We start from the raw sequence: 25,045 nt of genomic DNA on the forward strand, positions 1-25,045 counted from the left end.
GCACCAAAAAGTTGACAAAAGTTTGACAGTTTAAATGCGCACCGGGTCAAATAAGTTTGTCTGACTATACTAGCTGGATGTACTATGAGGCTAATTTAAGAATGTCGTTGTACTAGAAGTAAGAACAGAGTGGTAAACGCCAACATTCACCTGCGCCTGCGACGATTCTTCAGTCTTACTTCGTATACCGCGACAACCACTACCATAATACGCGTTTTTCTTTTTTTCTTCCTACAACAGTGCGTGTTGCCAGTATCTATTAGAAAATTAATAAGTAAGTTTTTTCTTTTTAATCGTAAATAGCTTTTATTATTTCCAACCATAAATATATAAATTTTAAATTGAACATTTAAATATTATGTTATGTGTTATAAATCATAAATAAATATATTTTCTTATTAATAATTAATAGGATTAAAATTACTATTCATAATAATTAAGGAACAAATTATTAGCTTAAACAGCTAGTGTTAAAAAACAGCTTTATAAAACTTATGTCTTACTTATAATATAAATACGTTTGTTTAGGTGGATGGATGTTTGTTTGAAGGTATCTCCAGAACGGCTGAACGGATTTCGATGAAATTTACCATACATATAGAACATTGTCTGGACACATAGAACACAAATTATTTTTTTATAATTCCTCTCGGACAAAGACGCAGGCGACAGCTAGTCTATATGTAAATGTACTATGTTATAAAATGTTCGTAATATATATTATGTCACATACGCGAGTGTATAGACAGTGAAAGTCGTATTAGCTTCAAAGCCTACTAAGGAAAGATGTCAAAGTCCAGTTAGAAACTGTTTTTGTCGTCCATAACGGCAATTGCTATTTGAAATAAACCAATGTATTAAGAAGATATATTAATGTTTGATATAAGACCTTCGTATTAATATGAGGTTACGTTTAAACTAGATCAAGGCGATAATTAGTTTTATTAATCTGTGATTATTTAGATTTGTTGATAAAGTAAAAAAAAACTAGCCAATTGCGAGTCGGACTCGCACAGGAAGGGTTCCGTACAAACCTGTACGTATATCTATATATATATATATATATATATAAAAGAAAGTCGTGTTAGTTATACTATTTTTAACTCAAGAACGGCTTTACCGATATGGCTGAAAATTGGTGAGGAGGTAGCTTAGAGCCTGGAGACGGACATACGATACTATTTATTCATTTTTTTACTTTCGAATTTATGCCTTGAAGAGCTGCTTTTTATTTAACTTACTAATATTATAAATGCGAATGTTTAGGTGGATGTGATGTGGATGGATGGATGGGCTTCACTAATTATTTGTTTTTATATATCCACGCGGACCGAGTCGCGGGCGACAGCTAGTATAAATTAAAGTTCACTCATCACAGCAATCGAGTTATAGTTAAAAAGAGTAATAAGTTTATAATTATTAAAATAATATGTGATGTAACTAAAATTTACGGTTTTCGGAATTATTCCTTTATATATGCTTTATATTGCTTCATGCCAAAATTTCAAGATTATAAGTAGACTGGAAGTACCCTTAAGGTAGTTGCGAGTTTGAAAATATGCAGTTTAAATTGCTGTTTGATTTTGTTATAAAATAAACGTATTATAGATCTGTATTTCGATTATTTTTAAAAAGATTTCTTGGGAAGTAATTAGTTAATTAAAAATGCATATTTATTGTATAACAAAATAGTACTTTAGTATTGAAATAACGTAAATAAAATACGTACGTGATATGATAACGTAACTTCCTCTTTCTAGAAATCATTCGAAAGTAATTCCTACTTAAAAAAGGCATACCGTTTAATTTTCTATATTATTATTAATTCATGTATGTAACATAATTCTTAAGTGTATTGAAAACTTGTTTAAGAGTAAATATAAATGTAAAAAAGATAAACTATTTTCGATAAATCATTTCTTTGTTATTAGATTTTATTCCCCACGAAAAATCAACTTATTTCTTTACATAAGTTTCCAAACAAACGATCTACATTTTCTTTAATCTTCCACATCTAATCTGATTACTTAACTAGCTTAACTTACGCGCTTACTAAATAACTTGGATTTGAATCTAGGCTGTCATATTCTAGATTCCATCCTAATCCGTTAAACCATTCTGAAGTTACGTGACAAGAAACATCCATCCACACAAACTTGGCATTTATAATATTAGTAAGAAATGTTATTATGCCCATTATTTTCGCATTATATGTTTAAATACGTTATTCTTTTGCTTCTCAATTACGCTACTCAATTAGTTAGATAATTAATTTGCTGCTTAACGTACAGTTCGTGTTACTTAAATTAAGGAAAATTAATGATTAAATTAATTTCAATTTAATTAACACCTGAATTTATAGAGTTTCGTTACTTTACTTGTTCTTGTTTAATTTAAAAGATTCAAATGTAATTACCTGTCTGTGTGCAGGATCTAATTAAAGTCTTCAAAATAAATATTATAAAAAATCTAATTACCTAAAATCTAGTCTAAACAATGTTATTGCCACTTTCAAGTCTAGGTTCAGTAGTAACTAGTTTGGTCGGGGCGTTGATTTATCAGTCAGATTGATTGAGTCAGTCAGGCAGTCGGGTAATCAGTCAGTCAAGAAGGCAGTCGTTTTTTACAATATATTATATAAATTTAACCTTTATTTTATTAAGTTATTTGAAAGTACAACCTGTAAGATTCTCGAACTAAATTACGAATCTTGTGTTTATTTCTGTTAGATGTTTATCTAATGCGAGCAACATTATGTTGACCTGATCTAAATCCGGTCTGCCATTGCAAAATTGACAACATACGGTGCCATTTAATAGTATTTGTATGGTTTTTGATACTTATAATCAGAGCTGATAAACTCTATTAAAACAAAAAATAAAACAACTTAAATAAAATAATCGAATAAATCTTGGTCGTTGAAAGAAGTCAATCATACGTTTTTATTTCGCAATAAATCCCAACAAAGGCGACAAGGGACGCGTTAACGTGTTCCGATATTCTTCCTTTATCCTTCATCAAAGTTTTATGACAAAAGTAAAACGCCTATTTATATTTATGAACGACCAACTGTAAGTTATACGGTTACAAATTATTACGATAATACTTCTATTTCAGGCGATTATTTTCTTAGCCTTATATAAGTATTGGTCAGAGGTTGACAACCTACGGTGCTATTAAGAAGTTTATATTTAATCCAAAAAGGTTGCTGATATCTGGTACAAAATAACTTTTATCTTTGGCTACAGATATACACTGAGTTTGTAAGCATTGTGTCTCGCGCTCAAGCAAATACTGCAAGCGGTTTAAAACTATTAACCATTTCTTTTTTTACTTTTATTGCCATTCCTTTCATTCTGTCTGACAAAAATGAAACAGCAATATATATATATTAGTTCCATTGCAGTACTAATCCAAAGTAACATCTAGACGTTTATGTACTTACATATACACTTATATTTAATAATTTCTCATTATTAAATAACTAATGATTCTTTAATTAATATTTATTAATTCTATTTGCGAAACAAAAAACTGTACATGATCTTAAAGTAATTTTAAAGCGTGATCTGTCAAACATTACCAAATACAAACGCGTAATACTAACATTACGTAAAAGAACGATAACTGTTCAACAGCCTAACACATCGCTACATTAATTCCCATCGCGTTCTCGACATCACCTAAATAACCATCAATGGTGTGCGAACGTAATAGTATCAGTAATGTGCTAATAATTCGGTCAGTACGCGGTCAATACTTTATTCGATTCGCATCGTGTTATACAACAAATAAATTTTAAATGTTATTCTTCATTTGGGTTTGCATTTGCTGAAACAACTGTACAAAAACAAATTCGAAGTTAAGCTTTAGCTCTTATTTGCACGGGTGCTTTTTAAACGCCGCGTTAAAACTCGGCGTTGGCGGCAATCGAGCGACGAACTCTTTAAGGTCTTGTTCCATTCGCCCGGAAAAAAAAGCGCATATTGAAAGAATTGAATATATTCTGAAATTCTAGAATTTATTCTTTTGGCATTACATATTAGATAAATTAGTATTTTTATTTTTAATTATTTAATAATATGATACGAAAATAATATAATTCAGCTAGGCAACACTGGCCACTGTAAGCTACTCAAATGATCTTTGAATTATTTATAAGTCCACACGTGTAGTAGACAATTAAATTGCACAAAGGTTGACATTAAAACTGTGTCAAGATCATCGAAGACGAATTAGAATTCGAAGTTATCATTCGATGATATAACGTTCGTAAACTGTTACATTCGCGAAGGTCTATTAGTAATAGTATATCGCGTACTTTGATGTTACAAACTGAATCATTTTTGTTACGGCTTTATAGAGTTGAACAGTCCGTTTCACTATTAATAATTCATCAGGATACTCGTTTGAAACGGTAACAATGTTCATCATCATGCGATAATATCACTAGCTCTCGCCCACGACTCTGTCCGCGCGCGATTGAAATAAAACTTAATTAGTAGCTTATGTGTTCTTCCAGACTATGTTTTACAACTATGCCAAATTTCAGATCCACGCAGACGTTCGGGAGATACCTTCTAATAAACATCCAACTAAACATTTGCATTTTTATTATATAGAGTATGAGTACAATTTTAAGTAAAATAAAAATTCTTTAAATAATAATCTTATTTAATTTTTACATGACTATTAAAAGCAAGTCTTTAACATTGAATTTAAGATTAAATAAATCAATAACAGCGAAAATAAAAAATTGAATAATGTCGCCGAATTTCTTCGTCATATTTAAACATCCCTGTACCCTACAAAATCTTTGCGACTACACAGTAACATCAGCAAGACGAAATAGGTTAATATTACTATTACAACGTACTCAGCTCTACACAATTTATCAAATGCTAATTCAAAGACGATTGGAATATGTAAATTTGTTTACGAAATTAGTATTATATGGTGGTGATTTGACAATAATATCGTATATACTAAAGTAATGTAATTTTTTACATGAACAATAAAATATAAAAGATTTTTTTAATATTAAATATCTTTTAAACCAGATACCATGGTACTAGGGTAACATAGCAAGTAAACGAGTAACAAAAAGTTTATCGCTTGAGTGGATCCCAACCATTCAATGTAAGTAATGAATATTAGGTGAAAATAAAATTCAGAATATCCTATTACATGGAGAGTTATAAAGACTAACTATTTCTGGTCGCCTGGTAGTAATCTCTGTGGACCCTGGCATTCTTTTGGAGCACTTTTTACTACTTCAAAACTTAGGTTTTACTCCAATGCCCAGTTTACATCATTCCAGTACAACGGTAGAATCCAGAGCTTAAATATAACTAGATAAATTTAATGCCATGTAGGAATTCAATACGTGGGTACCAGTATGTGTTTTATTCAGTAGTAATCCAGCGCTGTTTCGATCGCTAGACTGGAATAATGTAATCCGTGTGTAAGGGTACATGTTGTCATAGGCCTGGTATTTGATAACAAGTTGCCATTCGGGGGCAGACCGCATCGAGATGCGTTGCGTCACGGTCGCTAATTGCGAAGCGCTTTCACTGCTGCGAATCCCGCCGCCCCCTCGCCTACCCTGCCGTCCCCCGCTGCCGTCTCTTGCGACAGACGATCATTTTTTCCGAGGACATTGAACATCTGAACTGACGCAATGCGTTCAAGCGTGGGAAACACAAATGAGACTGCACATTTAATTGTTTTAATCGAATTCAATGCGATCTGATGAGACACATTTTTGCATCGCTTGAGCAACTTCCCTGTTAACTCTGATGAAGCCTTTCTCACGCTTTTATTGCACAAATTAATGAAAAAAATGCATGGGATTACATTTCTAGTACAAGATAGCTACAGAAACTTAAAGTGTGCTTTTCTCAAGTTTTAAAATAATTTTTATATGGCAAAAAATGTTTGAAATCAGATCGGCGACAAGCCGAGCTATTTTATATTTGTAAACGTTCAACTGAAATAGCAACACGGCACGTAATGATTACCATACGTATGAATATCCAGTCCGCATTCCTGGCCGCTGCACTGACTGGTTCTGACAATGACAATAAAATGCAATCTCGCTCGCCATTCGCTTCGCTGTCGCATGCACAACATTGTTAGTGACAAACTAACTTCAATATATTTCCATTCATATTGATAGTGTAATCCTTAGTAATGTTACAAATACGAATGTTTAGATAGATGGATGTTTGCTAGAAGGTATATTCAAAAGGGCTTATCGGATCTTAATTAAATTTGGCACAAATGTAGCACTTAATCTGGATGAACACTGGCTGCTTATTTAGTTTTTTTTAATACCGCACGGACGACAGTTAGTAATAATATATTCAAAGAAAATGATATTTTTGTATCGCATCCCACCCTTTGCTTACAAGGAAATGATAGGAACTTGAAAGGATTTGACGGAGAAGGGGACGCATAGGAAATATTATTTTTGTGCGTCCTCTCCTCCGTTGATTAAAAGTAAACAATGCTTCACCAATTGCTGATATCCATAAGTAGCGGTCGCTTAGCTACTACAGTGCATTTGCCACCTTATGTAAATAAAAAAAAAACAAATAATAACCTTTTTATTACAAGCAATGTCCAGTGACATGCATATCGTATTTATTGTCTGTATGATTTATTACCGTTGGCGCTGGCAGGATTACGAGACGTGAGTTCGAGCGACGGTCGTTAGAAAGCCGAGGCTATTAACATCGCGAATAGTCATAAATAAAACGAGAGGTGGGAACATGTAATAGCTTGTTTTGTTGCGATGTTATTTCATAACGTATACTTGGGATGCATGAAGCACAAGAATCAATGACCCAGTAATAAATGAATGAATAAGCGGCGTTACATTAGGGTAAAGTAAAATCTTTACGACATGGTGTAATCCTCTTGGGTAAAACGTATGTCTTCTTCGCTTTCCTGTCAACTTAATAGTACTTTAATATGCTATTTACCAGTCTCCTGATATTCAGTATTACGATATTTGAGTGCTTCTAATAATACGTACTTTTTTGTTTCTGTTATTATTCATTTGTTAATTCTAGTAAAATGTATATCTAAATGGATATTTTATCAGACAATTTTTAACAATGTTCTTCCAAGTTCCTTATTACAGATTACATAGGTCCGGTTATATATTGCGTCACGGAGGCCTAATTAAGTCCTATTTACCTTCCCACCCTTTATAAGGAAAGGATGGGAAGTGGAAGTAGACTTTCCGGATCAGAGGATCCATGGGAATGGAAAATATTTTCTTTCTGTGCATCCTCTCCTCCGTTGATGAAAGGTAGGCAACGCATATGCAATTGCGTATGTCTAAGGGCAACGGTCACTTCGCTATATCAGCGATTTCAGGTGGCCGCTCGCTCGTTTGCCACCTTATGATATAAAAAAAACTTAAATAATCTTAAAAATGTTAGGTTAGTTCTATTAAGTTTCAAATATATTCTGCCACGCTGCTGAAAATGACATAAACATATTTTTACATATCCAGTTAATATCCGGGAGGTTGCCACAAATAAGAACTGAAAGCAATTTCATTTGAATAACCGTACTATTGACGTGTATATTTACATGTCAATAGTATAGTTGATCAAAGACAGTTTGATGAAAGAATAAAAATATAAATATTTTTTACTGATACTCAAATATCAAGATTAGAATAAACACTCAATATAGTAAAACATATCGATAAAAACATTATTATATTTCTAATCTTATTTGTATTCAATTATGATTCTTTTATGTTCCGCCAATATCAATATTTATATATTAATAACCTTATTACTTTATTTTATCGCATATGTAATACTGAGTTATGTATTCATCATCATCAGCTCACTATAGTCTCTACCGAGGGGCTCGGACCTACCCTAAAGTTAGGAGTGACTACGCCATAGTCAACCACATTGGCCAAGTGCGGGTTGCTTGATATCACACATATCTTTGAATTTCTTCTCAGATATGTGCAGGTTGCATCACGATGTTTTCCTTCATCGTAACAACGTCGGATAAATGTACATATGTAAATCGGAAATCGAAAAAACACATTGGTACATGGCGGGATTCGAACCTAGGATCTGCAGATTGCAAGTGTTTAACCACTGAGTCACCGACGCTCGTTATGAATTAGTATAGTTAATTAATTACTCTCAAATTATCTGCTATATATGTTATATATTAAGGTCAAATCATGAGGTTACCATTATTTTTCTTTGTTAATAAACCGATTTAAAATATAAACTCCGTCATATGTTATCTCTTTGTACAAAGAAAAAAAAGGAATTTTGGATAGCACGAATCGTAATTCAACGTAGGTACACCTGACAGGTCTTTTGTGAATGGCTTCAATGATTAATGCCCCTCGTTCGAAACTGAAACTGAGCGTTCCGACGAAAAATGAGCGTTATTTGAGATTTATTCTACTCGTTTTTAGATTGAAAGACCATAATTTCGTTAATTTTCACTCACACATACAAAAGAACGGTTTTTTATACGATTTAACAGTGGTAGAGCCCGCTTTAACATCTTCGCAAGAATTCGCCCGGTTAAATACCACGACCACACAGAAGACAGATGAGAGGATGCATGGAAAGGGAAAATATTTTCTTTCTGTACATCCTCTCCTTCGTCGACTAAAGGTAGGCAACGAATATGCAATTGCGTATGTCTATGGGCAACGGTCACTTCGCTATTTCAGCGATTTCAGGTGGCCGCCGCTCGTTTGCCAACTTATAATATAAAAAAATACCGTTGGTTTCTAAGACCAAAATCTCCGTATTAACATATTGTCATCTGCCTTTTTTTATTATTTAACAAAGAAAATTGTATCACTAATATGAATAAAATGAGTATTAAATATATGAAGTAAATTACAATATTATAAACGAATAATTAACTAAAACGTGGGGACGTACATGGAGCTGATGATGATGATGATGATGAATTAACTGAAATATGTATATCATTAAAAGAAGTCCCTTTAAGCAAGGTTCCGACAAGACATTGTTATCTATGTCATTATACCAGAGATAACAATGTGTTTTTGTAAATTTCGGTTTCAGAATCCCACGGTAAGTTGTCTACGTCATTTCATTGCGTTGTACAAATACGACGATTCATTTTTTGTTTTATTTTAAAACTGTATAAATCAATACGACAAATAATCATGAATATCAAGCATAAAAAATATGTTTACAGTGGAATATTTTACATATGTAACTGCCAGTAATAATTAAAAGATTTATACGTATTAAAAACTTTTTTTCCAGATCGAAGTACGAAATGGCAGTCGGGCGATCGTGGTCGTATTCTGTTGGTACGTATACTTCATTTTGAATTTATTTTAAACATACTTTTAGATATTATTATTTTGAATCATTTGGCGTTAATGACGTGCTTTCGTTACAAAGTCAAGTGTCCGAATGATTAGTGGGGGGACATAAATGTCGACGTTTTAGTAAGGCTAGTATTGCGCCAGTATACCGGCACACTGTCACATTTTCTTCCTAACAATAGCTAGTACGTACCATCTTTTAGTCACCACTTAACATCAGGTTGGAAAGTCGCAATATCAATTCTCTACTTTGATAAATGTCAAGATATATATCCCATTAACCGCAGGTATCTGAGATAAAGACTTAAAACAAATTTGTTTTAACTATTTTCTATTGCCTGATTCAATCATTTCTTCTCGAACGGTCAAAAATCCGTGGCACGTACTTGCATGTTCGTTTACAAAAATTTGTGTCATCATCATCATCAGCTCACTATACGTTCCCACCGAGGGGCTCGGAGCCTACCCTAAGTTAAGGGTGAATTAAGAAAAAAAAACTACTAAAGTTTGTGTAATTACAATATACTCGTAATGTTGAAGCTTCACACATTAAATTGAACAATAGGCAAGTAGGAGGAGTGAGACCTTGCAGCGAGGCTGGTGAATGTCTGATTATCTTAAATACATGTGCGTGTTACCACCCATTCAATTAAATTCGTATATTATTAAGATCTACTATAACCCTAGTAGAATATGTCAATTGACGAACTCAGTTGCACTTTCTGCCTATATCGTATAGACTAGCGACTTAGTGGTAACAAGTCAAGGATTAGCTTTCAAGTCCATTAATGCACTAACAGTCAACCACAACTATTTCGGGAATTAAAAAAAAAATAATAAGTAGTCTATGCCTTCATGCAGACTATGTTCGATATCTGTGCAAAATTTCATCAAGATCCGTTCAGTCGTTCCAGTGATATTTTCAAACAATCATCCATCTGTGTGAGTGAGCGACGGGCCGTATCTGCGAAATAATACCAGTACCACTCATCCTGATGAAGGGCCCCCGATGGGCTCGAAACTAGTCGGTGCCGCCACCGGACGAATATACGTGAGTGTTTAGCCGTTTTTATATCAGTTTAGTATAATGTCTCACGAAAGTTTAAATAATTTAATCATCCATCTCTACAATCCAACGGCAAAAGTTCCATAATATTTTTGTTTCCAAGAAATTTCAGTCGTAAAATTTAATGAGTAGGTAATAAATGAGAACGTTTGCAAAAGTAACTTTAACATACAATAAACTTTAATAGTTGGAGAGACATCTTAAAAGTATATTTCCTTTGGTAACTATCGACATAAATATGTTAGATATAAAATTTACTAAAGCGTTTTCTCCCCTAAGCATTTGGTAGAGGAAAATCGTCTACATCTATCTCTATCTTATATATAAAATTCTCGTGTCACAATTTTCGTTCCCATAATCCTCCGAAACGGCTTGACCGATTCTCATGAAATTTTGTGAGCATATTGAGTAGGTCTGATAATCGGCCAACATCTATTTCTAATCCCGCGCGGACAGAGTTGCGGTCGACAGCTGGTCTTAGATAAATCTTGTCCGTTTATATTTGATCATCGAAGACTATATGTTAGCTTAGAATCTTTAATATAATCTGTGGTGGTTTGTACTATATTTTTGGTAATAATATTGAATTTTCGTCACTCTTTAAAATTACTTTTTTTTTATAAAATTTAACAATTTTAAAAACATTTTTATAACATTAAATGAAGGTTACTCAGAGTTAATATAATATAATATTTTGATGTTAAAAAATAGTAATCGGTCTAATAATTTTTAAACTTAAAAATAAACAAAGCTTACCTCTTTATATCATCACAAAAGTCAACCTTTGTTATTCCTATTTACCTTATATTTATATCCTAGTATATTATGTATATTGAATTACTCAAACCCTATTATAAGGGTTAGAAGGCAATCAAGATAAAAGCCACTAACTCTGACCGTACTAACATTTTATAGCCTTTTAATCACATATTAATCTTTAAATCAATTAGTTTTATGTCTCCTAAAATACGGCTTAAATATTAAAACGATAATTGAAACATGACTTGAAAGAGACCTTGACTTCTGAACAGTTTTATGCAAAAGTGAATCATTCGCCTATTTATAGTAAACAATTTATTTTAAGGAACTACTTAAGCAAGGTAATGTAGTTTTCTATAACTAAATCCACATTAAGGCTCCGATATTAAACCATCCTGAGTGAGGTTGTAATATAAATAATTTTGTTGCCTTTATTTAGAAAGACAGTCTTGATTCTGATATTTGTAACCTAATTTCCGTGATCATTAAAATATTAACTGTTAGCGCCTTAGCGCATTGTAACGTTCATTAGAACGTGAAATCAATTTGGAAATTTTCGATTCAATGAACATTTATATTAAGTTCATCGTGTTTTCAGACATAAGTTAGATTTAATTAAAACCTAAATATTATTTTACTTTTTACTAATATTATAAATGCAAATGTGTAGATGGATGGATGGATGGATGGATTTGAAGGGGACCTACAGATTTAAGGATATTATTTATGTTTTTGATACATCTATTCATCCAAGATTTCAAATTGATTTAATGACATATTTTTTCAATTAAAAGAAAATCATTAAAATATTTTTTTCGTGAAGATAATATAGAAAACTGAGTAATATTTAATGAACGCCGGCGCCGCACCCGCCTAGCCGAATATGGTAGGACATAAAATATTACTGGGGCCTTTCCTTATAGAATTTTAAGACATGAACCTGCTATGAATTATTCAATAAGGAAATGCAGTATGTATATTGAATTTGGGACATTTTAAATATTAAAAAATAATTTATAACGTAATTGGGGTTCCGTACCTCATAGGAAAAAAACGGAACCCTTATAGGATAACTTTGTTGTACGTCCGTCAGTCTGTGATGGTATCAAGCTGGAATTTATATCAAGTGTTCAGGTCTGCGGTCGCTAGGTGCTGTGAAATCTAAAGATACAACCGTTTATGTCGCAAATTTACGTAAATTTGCGACATAAACGGTAAAACCTACAGGGTATTTCCTGTGAACTTAACTCAATTGTGCAATTTTTAACCTTTTAAATAGTTCTCTCAAAACTTAACGTAAACATGTGCAAAGGTTTTAATTTAAAATTCATATAAACATACGATAAACAATAAGACAAGTCGGAATGTCAAGGGTAGTTACGCATCCTCGAACAGTAAACATCGTACCGGACTGCAAAATGTTCCTTTAACTTTAAATGTTTTTTTGTTTTTAAAAGTAGGCGATAGTTGTTTTTTTAACTGGATGTTGCTTACAACTTCTTTCACATTTAACTTCCGAATACATAGACTACATTTCATTATAAGTCATGTCAAAATCGCCCCAGATGTCGCAGATTATTATTATTATTTATTAACCAAGACTTACTTGCGGAGACAAATAGACAAAAATATTTTCTTTAGTGTTCCATACCTCATATGAAAAAAAGGAACCCTTATAGGATCACTTTGTTGTTCGTCCGTCTGTCAAGACTCTTTTCTCAAAAACGCGTGAAGGTATCAAGCTGGAATTTAATTATAAATAACGAAAATACATCACAATTCCGAAATTTACGACAATGTGTACCATATGACCTAAGACATACGGACCATGTTCCCGTGCAAGGCTGCAACAAAAAAACTTGATAAGTTGATTCCTAGGACCATAACTTACTTTGTACCCGGAAAAAATATCATTCGAATTACAAACACATCACTTGAAGGAAGGACACATACATGCGAAAAACATACAGTACAGTCCAGTTTTCTGTTGAACAAAAACACCTATGCATACAGAGTTTACAACATAAATCAATAGACAGGACATCATCATCATCAGCTGACTGTATGTCCCCACCGAGGGGCTCGGAGCCTACCCTAAGTTAAGGGTGACTAGGCCATAGTCAACCACGCTGGCCAAGTGCAGGTTGGTTGACTTCTCACATATCTTTGAATTTCTTCTCGGATATGTGCAGGTTGCATCACGATGTTTTCCTTCACCGTAAGAACGTCGGATCAATGTACATATGTAAATCGAAAATCACATTGGTACATGGCGGGATTCGAACCCTGGACCTGCAGATTACAAGTCAAGTGCTGAAACCACTGAGCCACCGACGCTCTCAAATAGACAGGACATTACAGACCAATCTACGCTTAAAAAATTCTAGAATGATACAATTTCGGTAGTTTAGTTTGACGCAAAAACTATACTACGACTTCATTATGTTTCAAATATGCGTAACGTCCGCTCTATTAATTAGCATTATATTTGAATGTCTTTATATACAAATTGGTGTTTTAATAAGATGGGCAAAAAGCTTTTCAATCAATTCTGGAAGTCAAAACATCCAAAGTTTCCGATAATCTTCGCGATGAACACTTAATAATCCATCAAATTACCGATGGTTTGCAATTTATTTACCTAAGTGTTCCGATTAGCCCTATCCACTTTGATGCTGACCTTTCACGAAATGTCAGTGCATACCAGCCCTATCAATTTATCCGCCATTTTAAGTTTTTCGAAGGGTAAATATAGGGTTATTTTTATTCAATTTCTACAGGCTGTTAGGTAGGGCTTACCAAAAAACTTTTACTTGTATTTGACTTTTGTTTTTATTTTATTATTTATCTTTCTTATCTTAAGTTGAGATGGATGGACGGATGTTTGTTAGATGATATCTACGGAACCGTTCTACGGATCTTGATGAAATTTGTTTTTTTTAATAAATTGGGTTTTTTTTAAATTCCACACGGACGGAGGCACAGGCGACAATTAAATAAATTAGAAAGGCTTATAATTAAAATAGAGAATTACTTTTTTGAAAACAATTTTTTTTTAATATAGTAATTTTAAGCGGGAAAACAATATTTTTTCATACTTAGATTCAATTTTACTATCTGTCTTATCTAGTAGTAGTATGTTAATGTTGATACTTGAAGAATTTCGCGGGAAAAACAGCGGAAATTGCTTTCATTTCCCCTGCTTTTTACGACTAAATGCTAACATTACCTTTCACTTTGCGACGTTATATTTACGTGTAAGTATATTACTTGGTGTAAACTTAACTAAGTACTAAGTCCACATTGTATTAAAAAATAACATCAGAATATTGGATTTGGTGCGGGGAAAAAAATGTCCTTATTCTGCTCCTCTCCCCTGTCCAATAATACAAACGCATCTGCAACTCTGTATTTTGTTGGGGATGTCTATGGACAGAAAGTTTTTGTGACTGAGTAGTCACTGTTTGCCTTGAGTAGGCATTTACAGCTCCACCGGGCTTGAGGTGGCCGAACGCAGATGGCACTTATCCTAAATCTCTTTTAAAAGTAACTAAGCTCGAGGGCTCCGTCGTCGTTACCTTGTTAAAATGGGCAGATGTCTCTTCGTTGTTTTAGCTATATGATATTTTTTTGCCAATTTCTAGTTTAAAATTTGTAAAAAATTCGTAACACAAATATTATAACTTATGTGTTATATTTTATATTTTAAATTTGTAAGGAAAATGAACAATAATTTCTTTTTCTTTTTGGGTAACTTCCAAGAGATATTTGCTAAAATCTCTTATCTAAATCTTATTTAAGTAGCGGTTTCGTAATGTATTGTGAAACTTATAAATAATTCATGTATAGTCTACTTCTAATAAATGTGATATTTAATATTTACGATAAATAAAATTTGAGTGTCTGTATGTAATATAAAAAAAAACCCAAACAAGATGTATATGAGTTACTTAAAACAAAAATCTAATTTATAAAATACTAGCTGTCGCCCGTGACCCCGTCCGCGTGGATATATAAAAAACTTAATTAGTGTAGCCCACCCATCCATCCATCCGCATCACATCCATCTAAACATTCGCATTTATAATATTAGTAAGTTAAAAAAAAGCAGCTCTTCAAGGCATTAGTTCGAAAAAAACCTACCTCCTCACCAATTTTCAGCCATATCGGTAAAGCCGTTCTTGAGTTATAAATAGTATAACTAACACGACCTTTATATATATATATATATATATATATATATATACATACCGTCAATATATATATATATATATTGACGGTCTGTCAACAAGGCTTTTGTTTCGGGTAATCTCCAAACGCTTTGGACCAATTTTGACTGAACTTGAACTGGAAGGTGATGTTTGTGAGAGTAACTTAGATAATTTAATTCCGCGATGACTAAGTCGCGGGCGATCGCTAGTATGTTATAAGATTTGGCAAAGACGCAAAGAAAGTATTTTTATTAGAAGAATATTTTTCATATGAAGTCTACAAAGTTTGTGAATAAAAGGTCAAAACGTACATTACTATTATAAGTAATAATGGTGTTATATTACAGCAAAAATAGTGTTTTTTTTTAATATAGGATAGTTAGAGTAAGATACTTTATCAGTTGCGCCGATTATGAATTTTAATTCTTACTAATATTATAAACGGGAAAGTTTAGATCAGTGGTTCCCAAACATATTTTGTCTACTGCCCACTTTGAGAATAAATATTTTTTAGCGTCCCCATATTTTACATTTAAAAACCAATATATTCCAAATTAAAGTAATTCATTATTGTGACCTATATATGTATGTTAACGGAGAATTCTAAACGAAACTTTTACTATAACCCGCAACTTGATACCTGCAGCGCCCACAAGGGGGCGTTATCGTCCACTTTGGAAAAGACTGGTTTAGATGGATGTGTTAACAACTCACCTATACTCCTAATACCTATACAACTAACTCCAAAACGCGGAGATCGCGGGCAATAGTTTTAAAAATAAATAAATAATAAAATGTATTAAGCCGCATACGCCTTACATTAAATAACAGTGGGTATAAGTCAAACTAAATTATAATATGTCAATAGCACACTAACGCCCTCCTGTCAATGTCAAAAGTCACAAGATCCTCTTTGTACTGGAGTTGTTATTTTTTTTCTGACATAACTAAAAACGATAATACCGGCACACTTATTTTGTCAGATATTTGTTTATACTGATATATACCTACAAAATATCTTACTTCTAACAATTTCACAAAAACAATTATAAATGTTTAACTTTTTTTGATAGCACACGTATATTTAATGTCATTAAGGCTTACGTCAAGTAAAATACAGGACACTCAATGTCAGAAGTCAAACAAGTTGTTATGCAACTCGGAAGCGCTTTCACTTGCCGTACTCGTGACATAAGAATATATTTGCCTCCTTTATACGTAATACACGATCATCTTTTCACAAATATTCCGTCATGTTTGTACGCTTTTAACTAGAGTTAGGTAACTTAGATCTTACAAATAGTTAACTTTGTCTACAACAAACAAATTCAAAGACTTAACGTCTCGAACGTCGTTGAAATCTTCAAGTAAACAAAGCAAAAGCTTTAATGTTTGGAACAAAAATAATCCTTGAATGTGCTAAACCTACTTAGAACAGTTCGAAGCGTAATTCGTTAGTTCTAGGCTTTTTTATTAAATATAATGATAGTTCACACTTTTGTAAACAAACAAGATAATAATTATTATCTTTATGTATATCTTTTTATAAAAGTTGTTAAGATAAGAAGAAATTACTCGGCATTTGACAAAAATCTTTATTGAATAAATACATTTAATTTAAAAAAACAGTCTCTTGTCTTGTAATCTGTGCAAAACGGTATGATAACGTCAAAGACAAAGATCTAATCTATCTTGAAGGCATATTACACTCATAAAAACCTATAAAATCATTACTTAAAGAATTGTCAAGCATTAAGTAAATACACGTAGACACACTGCGATTCGGAAAAAAACTATCATAGTGATGGAAATGTAATACACAAAATGCTAAGCGTTCCGTATAACAATTTGATAGATATCTCCAAATACAAATTGTAAGAAGAGGTGACTATCTACATTGGTTTATTTAAAAGCCCTTTAACAATATTAAAAAATTTCAAATAAATATTGCTTTTTTATTTAGTCGATTTTATTAAAATGTCAATATTATTTAATGCATTTTTAGGTTATAACGTATTTCGTCTTAAATTTTAAAGATTGCGAGTGATTTTCAACGTAAATTTATTACACATCTTATACATATAAAAGAAAGGCGTGCTAGTTACACTATTTATAGCTCAAGAACGGCTTTACCGATATGGCTGAAAATTGATGAAGAGGTAGCTTAGAGCCAGGAGACGGACATTGTATACTATTTATTCATTTTTTTTTCGAATTTATGCCTCGAAGAGCTGCTTTTTATTTAACTTTAAATATTATTACACTACTACACTAATTAAGTTTTTTATATATCCACGCGGACGGAGACGCGGGCGACAGCTAGTACTTGATATATGTGAGATTTGTATTAACCCTTGATATTAAATCTATGCTAACTAAGATATCATTACGACATTAAATTCTCAGAGTTATTCTCGGAACGGAAGCTAGTCACACGGGAAATGCAAACGGTTATGACCAGTTACTACTCAATATGTACGATGAAGAGAACTCATTAAATTGAACTTTCGCTGCTGCAAAACTACGAAGTTATGTTCATATAGTTACTTCAAGAACTGTCGACTAAGAACATCTATCATGGAACTAAATTTATATGAATTTGAGGATATATTTCAATCTTAATATAAATTTAGAGAAGGAAAAACTGAGTACTGTTACTCAACCAACCCGCACTTGGCCAGCGTGGTTGACTATGGCCTAATCACCCTTAACTTAGGGTAGGCTCCGAGCCCCTCGGTGGGGACGTATAGTGAGCTGATGATGACACTGTTACTTTATATGACTTTAATAAAACTTAATAAGTAGCCTATGTATTCTTCCGGACAATGTTCTACATCTGTGCCAAATTATATCAAGATCCGTTGAGTCGTTCGGGAGATACCTTCGAACTAACCTCTATCCATCTAAACTTTCGCATAACTATCGTATTTATGTCATTAGTAAGAAGTAAAATATTAGCATATTATATAGTACTAGCAGACCCGACAGACGTTGTCCTGTCTACACGTCTTTAATTTGAATAAATTAATATGAAGTTAATATTTGATGAAAATTGTGAATCTAAACCATTCGCAGATCCCCTTGAACACACACAAAAAATTTCATCAAAATCGGTCCAGTCGTTTCAGAGAACTTCAGTGACATACACACTCACAGAAGAATTATATATATAAAGATAGTTCGTATAAATAAATATATATTTTCTTATCAGTTTGATGTAATACTTTTTGGTATTAGACATAATTTATGTGAGAATTGACTTGCAATATTTTGAGGTAACATTATAATTGTGTTACGTTATAATTACAATACTATGAGATTATCTTATGCTATGTATTGCGTATCATCTCTAGTACTGACCTCTCAGGACGTGCGTAATTTGATAACGTATAATTAACAACTCGAGAACGTCTTGGAGGTCGAATTATGTACAATCTAAATAAAGATTACGATATATAGAATATATTAATAACATATTAGCTATCACCGACGACTCCATCCGCGTGGAATTAAAAAAAAGTTAATGAGGAGCTCTATGTGTTCTTCCAGACTATGTTCTACATCTGTACCAAATTTCATGAAGATCCATGGAGCTGTTCCGGAGACATCTTAAAACAAACATCCATCCAACTAAGCTTTCGTATTTATAATAATACTATGATGTTCTTACTGTGTAGGAAAACATGGTGATGTAACCTGCATATATCTGCATAATTCAAAGATATGTGTGAAGTCAACCCGTAATGGGTCCACGTTGTTGACTGTGGCCTAGTCACTACACTTAGGGAAGGCTCCGAAGCCCTCAGTGGGAATGAATAAAGAGCTGGTGATGATTTATAAAATTTAAAACTATTATTTTTTTATATTTATATAGAGCTGTGAAGGGAATTTCTCTTACATAACTACACAGTTTTCATTTTACAGAATAGTCTAGAGACACAAGTTGCACAATTTAAAAACTTATTTTCGGACATAAAACCTCTTAATAGAGACACAAAACTCTCTCTCCTCTCTCTCTCTCTACAAAAATCACAGGAGTGATAATTTTTATGCATTTTTTTTTATGTCTATACCAATTTAAGAATTTATTCTTCTTCACAGCTATTCTGGCAAGTCTAGCAGTGGTATCGTGTGCACAAACAGATGACCCATGCAAGGCAAAATCCCGAGTGGTAGCAGACGACAAATACTGTGACAAATATTGGGAGTGTGAGAATGGTCAAGCAGTACAATATGATTGTCCTAATGGATTGGTCTTTGCTGGGAAACACAGAGGAGTTACCGAGGGGTGCGACTATCCTTGGAGATCGAACTATTGTGAATATCCGAAAGTGCAAATAAGTAAGTAACTTTAGTTTTTCTGGTAATTCTTCCATGGTTGTGAGTCTCCATGTGTTGTTACTTCCAGTATGTATGCTTGAGACTCGTTGTGATCTGTTTTAGATCCCCCCATTGGTACGGAGCACTGCGATTGGCTGTACGGAATCTTCGGGCACGAGACGTCGTGCACGCGTTACTGGACCTGCTGGAACGGCACAGCTACAGAACAACTGTGCATCGGTGGTCTGCTGTACAATGAGAACGCACACTCTTGTGACTGGCCGGAAAACGTCGACGGATGCCAGAAACATCGTAAGTATTAATCAAACTTTATGGCGGCAAGAGGTTGCCATTTCGATTGGAACAAAGCAAGGATGTGCGAATATTTAAAATTGTGTTGTACGCGCCATCAAAACTGTTAACGAATTAGGCTTTTGACTGGAACGAGGGTCAACCTCCAGTAAAGCATTAGAAAAATAATGGAATGAATTCATGTTTAAAATTATCTACAAACAGTTTTTAATTTATAATGGATGAATGCGTAAATGAATGAACTGTACCATTACAGTAATTAAAGTAAAATCAGCCATCTTTGTGCCGCTCTTTCAGTAATTTTCGTAATCCGTGAAACGTTAACGCGAGCGTTAGCGTTTCACTCATCAATCATACGACTTTCACTGTAATTATTTTAAGAAATAAAGCGTATAATAGTATATCACCGCTGCTGTATTATTAAGAATAAATGTAGTTACGTAAACGATTAAGTTCTGTCGATGGTCGATTGTTTTTTATAGTTCGAAATAACATCAATTATAATGACCGCACTACACGCAAATGTCACGACTCCATTGTTCTTGTGTTTCCTTATTAATTATAATTAATAATATAACGCTTAATGCTTATATTTATTAGCTGCCAAATTAACCATTCAAAGTAGAAAATAATCAAAAATAAAATCTTGAATTGCAGCACAATAGAGCGTGAGTGGCTCACTGGTTAAGCACTTAACTTGCAATCTGTAGGTCGTGATTCAACCTTATCCGAGAAGAGATTTAAAGTTATGTGTGAAGTCAACCAACATGCACTCGACCAGCGTGGCTATGGCCTAGTCATCCCTAACTTAGGGTTCGAGCCCCTCAGTGCGGACGTATAGTGATCTGATGATGAATGAATGCAGTAATAGGTTTATTTTAATCGATATCAACTTTTCAATGATTTCATGAATGTAAAAAAAATAATTGTAAATAATATATTACTTTAATGAGCCTTTAAATCTATCGATTTACTAATAAACAGGAGCGTAATTGATAGTAGAGGTTCCTTATCCTATAATTTATATCGCTACCTATAATTTACACCAAAACAAATAATTCTATCGCTCCATTGCCTTGTGCAAATGTTTAACCTTTAGATAAAGCAAACTGTTCACGCTTCACAACATTAATCGAATCACGACTCACGTATATCGAGATATCGGTTTCTGATCCGATGCATTACAATCCGATTGTTGGGTCATTGTCAAGATTTTATTTGGTTACATTGATCGATTTTGATTAGAAAAAAAATCGAGTCACGTAATATTTTGTTTTTTATCTTTTTAATTTTGTTAAGAGTAGATTCGTTTTCGTTGTATTTTAGTTGAAATCTTATGAGTTACTAGCTGTCGCCCGCGACTCTGTCCGCGCGGTATCAAAAATAGATGTTGGCCGATTCTCAGACCTACTCAATATGCTTACAAAATTTCATGAGAATCGGTAAAGTCGTTTCGGAGGAGTATGGTAACGAAAATTGTGACACGAGAATTTTATATATAAGATAAAGATATTATAATATTAGTAAGATTGTGTCAGTTACGAATTAAACTTGAATAGTTAAGGATCATGCATCTGGCAATAATTGGAGCATATGTAAATATACATACTTCTACTTTAGCATGTATTTTGTGTAGTCGTGACTTCATCATCTAAAGCCAATTCCCCCAACATTATTTCCACTGCAGCGCTTAATCTTACCACTCAATGACAACTGGTTTCAGCTCAAAAATTAAAATAAATCAAAAGAATACATGCTCATTATGATGATATATACATGACATGATTCAACCTGCGAAGAAATGCAAAGATATGTGTGAAATCAACCCGCACTTGACCAGCATAGTTGACTATGACCTAGTCACCCTAACTTAGGGTAGGCTCCATACCCCTCAGGTATAGTGAGCTGATGATGATGATGTATCATTTCTATTCCAGCTCTCTGCAACGAAGATCCCAATGGTAATGTACCTCTGGGTAAATCCTGCAACCGCTACTGGCAATGCCAGGGAGGATACCCGCGCTTGCAGCGTTGTCCAGCCATGTTGGTGTTTGACAGGCGATCACTGAGGTGTGTGGTACCACCGACTGACGAGTGTGAGATTCCTACCACTACCCTGTCACCCCAGGAAGAAGAAGAGAACTCCAGACCGGTAAGATATTTTTCTTTGCTGGTTTTGTATTTAATTCTATGAATAAATAGATACTAGTAGGAGAGAGTTTTTAATATAAACACAGCTAACCGTGAATACTGCCGTAATTCTTGTTATGAAATTAATTGTTGTTATTTTTTGACAATGATTGTAGTCATTATAATATAATATTACACAAGTTTATGATAATATTGACAGTATAAAGTAACATTAATCGTGGGCTTCTGAGACCAAAATCCCCGTTTAAAACATAGACAATCTTTGAAAGACAGAGATGATGGTATGTTTTTCTAGAGATTTAAATGTCAGAAACCGACGGTAAGACAACGGTATATGGTTTCAAATTGAACGACGACATATCTCTGTTTAGAACGTTAAATTTTAATAATTAATAAATTCACTATTCTTGTAGTAAATCTGCAAAAGAAACATAATAACGATAAGTGGGTATAGGAAGCATGACATCATATCTACGTTAGTATTTGAAATCGTAGTGCCATTGAAGGTGTTAAAAACTATCAATAAGAGGAACCATCCTATTTCTCTGGTTATTTTAAACTAGTTATAACGTCTTTGTTATTAATTTATCTATTCCTTTTACAGGGTCAACAACAAAAGCGACCTGAGTACCCAGACGGTCAGCCCGGTCGTCAACGGGCAAGAAACTAAATTTAAACTTTTCACATATTCAATAAAAAATATCGTCCGTCTTTATTTAACTTTATAATAAAATAAGCCAAATTTTACATACTTATTGTTTTTCAGTACATGGGACACCTGAAAATATTTATAACAGTTATGTAAAATTTAAAATAAATAATGCAATAGTTACTGTGAATTATATTAAAAAAAACAATATTTATTAATTACAAAAAAAAACAATTTTGAGACAAATATATTGCGTTTGTTAACGATATTTACCAAATCTAATTATGTGCTAAATGAATCGTTTTACTCGTAGATTCACTTTTGTACATTTTATTGACGAAAAATTTTGTAAGCTTTATTTAAAAAAAAATAATGTAAAAGCTTAAAATAACATCGTTCATAGTTATAGTCCAAATCAACATTTAATCATGGCAATTAAAAAAAAGAAATATGAATATTGTAGATAAAAAAATTAATGAAGGTCAGTTTTAATTTTATAAAAAAACATACACCGCGATAGTAACTAACATATTTAGTAACTCGTATTAACTTAGTAACTTATAGAATTACATTCCAATAGATGTACTTATATTCTTAATTAAGTCATAGTTATATAATTAAAATAATTATGTACTATATTTACTTTTTCTATTATATATCTCGTAAATACTCAAGAATATCACAAAGATCATCCATTATCTAAAAAAAACTTTGTTTAATTTGTAGATTTATAATTTAAGTTTGTATTTTTTTAATTTTAAGTTAATAAAGTTGTTTTTAAGGTATACACGGCCTTTTATTTTATTATTAAGTACAATATTATATGAAATAAAAATCTGCACGTTAAAAATATTTCAAAGACTGTTAAGTCTTTGTAACTACTAGTTGTCACCCGTGACTCCGTCCGCTTGAATTAAAAGAAAACTTAATTAGCATATGTGCTCTTACAGATTATGGTTCAGGTTACAGGTTCTACATCTATGCCGAATTTCAGCGAGATCCATTCAGACGTTCTGGAGATACCTTCAAACAAACATCCATCCATCCAAACAGTAGCATTTATATAATAATATTAGTAAGATTAAAATCTAGATGTCGCTAAAACATTTCAAAGATTTTAAGCAGTTTTAGTAACTACCATGTGATAAAAAAAGCAATAGCAAGGCTATTAAATTTACTAAGACAAAAACACAGAAAGTAATAAAATGTTTGTAAACTAAAAAACAAATGGGAAGATCAAGGCAAATCCATTTAAATGGGATCAGTGTTAGCAATCTATCTCGCGTTCGGCCATTGGCCCTGATTGGATTGTGGTATTTGCTTAATTTTATAAAATAATTGCTTTTTTCATTGTTTCAATCTATAATACCACTTTCATCTTTTTTTCATCGAAATTTCATTCCGATGGTTTCATTTTAAATTCTTTTGATTAACTTTAAAAAACAACTTCATTCAACGATGTTAAATAGTGATGAGGGAAATAAATCTTACTAATATTATAAATGTGAATGTTTGTATATTTGCATGAGTGGATGGATGGATGTTTGTAATTTTAGACATTATTAATTAGAATCCTTTGGCGAGAATGACGTGCTTTCGTTACAACGTCCAGTGTCGGAATGAATAGTGTGGGGACACAAACGTCGACATTTTAGTAAACTAGTGTTGGGTTTCTTCCTAACAGTAAAAAGGTATTTAGCATGGCTCAACTCGTAATCTGGAAGAACACGTAGGTTGCTAATATTTCTTATTTTAATTACGCGTTAATAATAAAAGGAACGTCTATCAAATTCAATTATTACAAACTTCCGAGCCGCCCACTGCGTCACGTAGGGTACTTGTAAAACGCACAAATTCCTTTTAACTTGATTAATCCGGAACGTTATTACTATCCATGATGAACAATAACCTTTAAGTACCGCTGACATCGAAAATATGAACTCTGAGGGAAGTTGTATGACTATAAGGCTTTTTAGGTCATGATAGCATTACATTAATTGGATCAAAAATGCCTCAAGCTTGAAGCAATATTAATAGGACCATGTCGAGACAATAACCGTTAAAATATGTCAGTCAGGTACATAACCATTATATAAATAAAAAAATATAGAACTTTTCGACAGTATTAGTTGGAATTATTTGGAGCGAATCGCGCACTTTCGTTACCAAGTCAAGTGTCAGATCGATTAGTGAGGGGACTTAGGCGTTGA

At 32.9% G+C, this 25,045-nt stretch overlaps 1 protein-coding gene across 1 annotated transcript; it reads left to right on the forward strand.

The window, feature by feature from the left end:
* The first annotated feature begins 210 nt into the window (after positions 1–210).
* Positions 211–23,579, forward strand: LOC106117000 (probable chitinase 3). Its single transcript, NM_001312334.1, is given in 6 exon segments — positions 211–274; positions 9,303–9,349; positions 19,505–19,744; positions 19,847–20,035; positions 21,973–22,187; positions 22,791–23,579. Coding segments are annotated over 5 exon segments (744 nt in total). The 5' UTR covers positions 211–274; positions 9,303–9,315; the 3' UTR covers positions 22,857–23,579.
* The last annotated feature ends 1,466 nt before the right edge of the window (positions 23,580–25,045 follow it).

The sequence above is a fragment of the Papilio xuthus genome, unplaced genomic scaffold (genome assembly GCF_000836235.2).
Source record: "Papilio xuthus unplaced genomic scaffold, Pxut_1.1 DF827680.1, whole genome shotgun sequence".
Taxonomy (NCBI): Eukaryota; Metazoa; Arthropoda; class Insecta; order Lepidoptera; family Papilionidae; genus Papilio; species Papilio xuthus.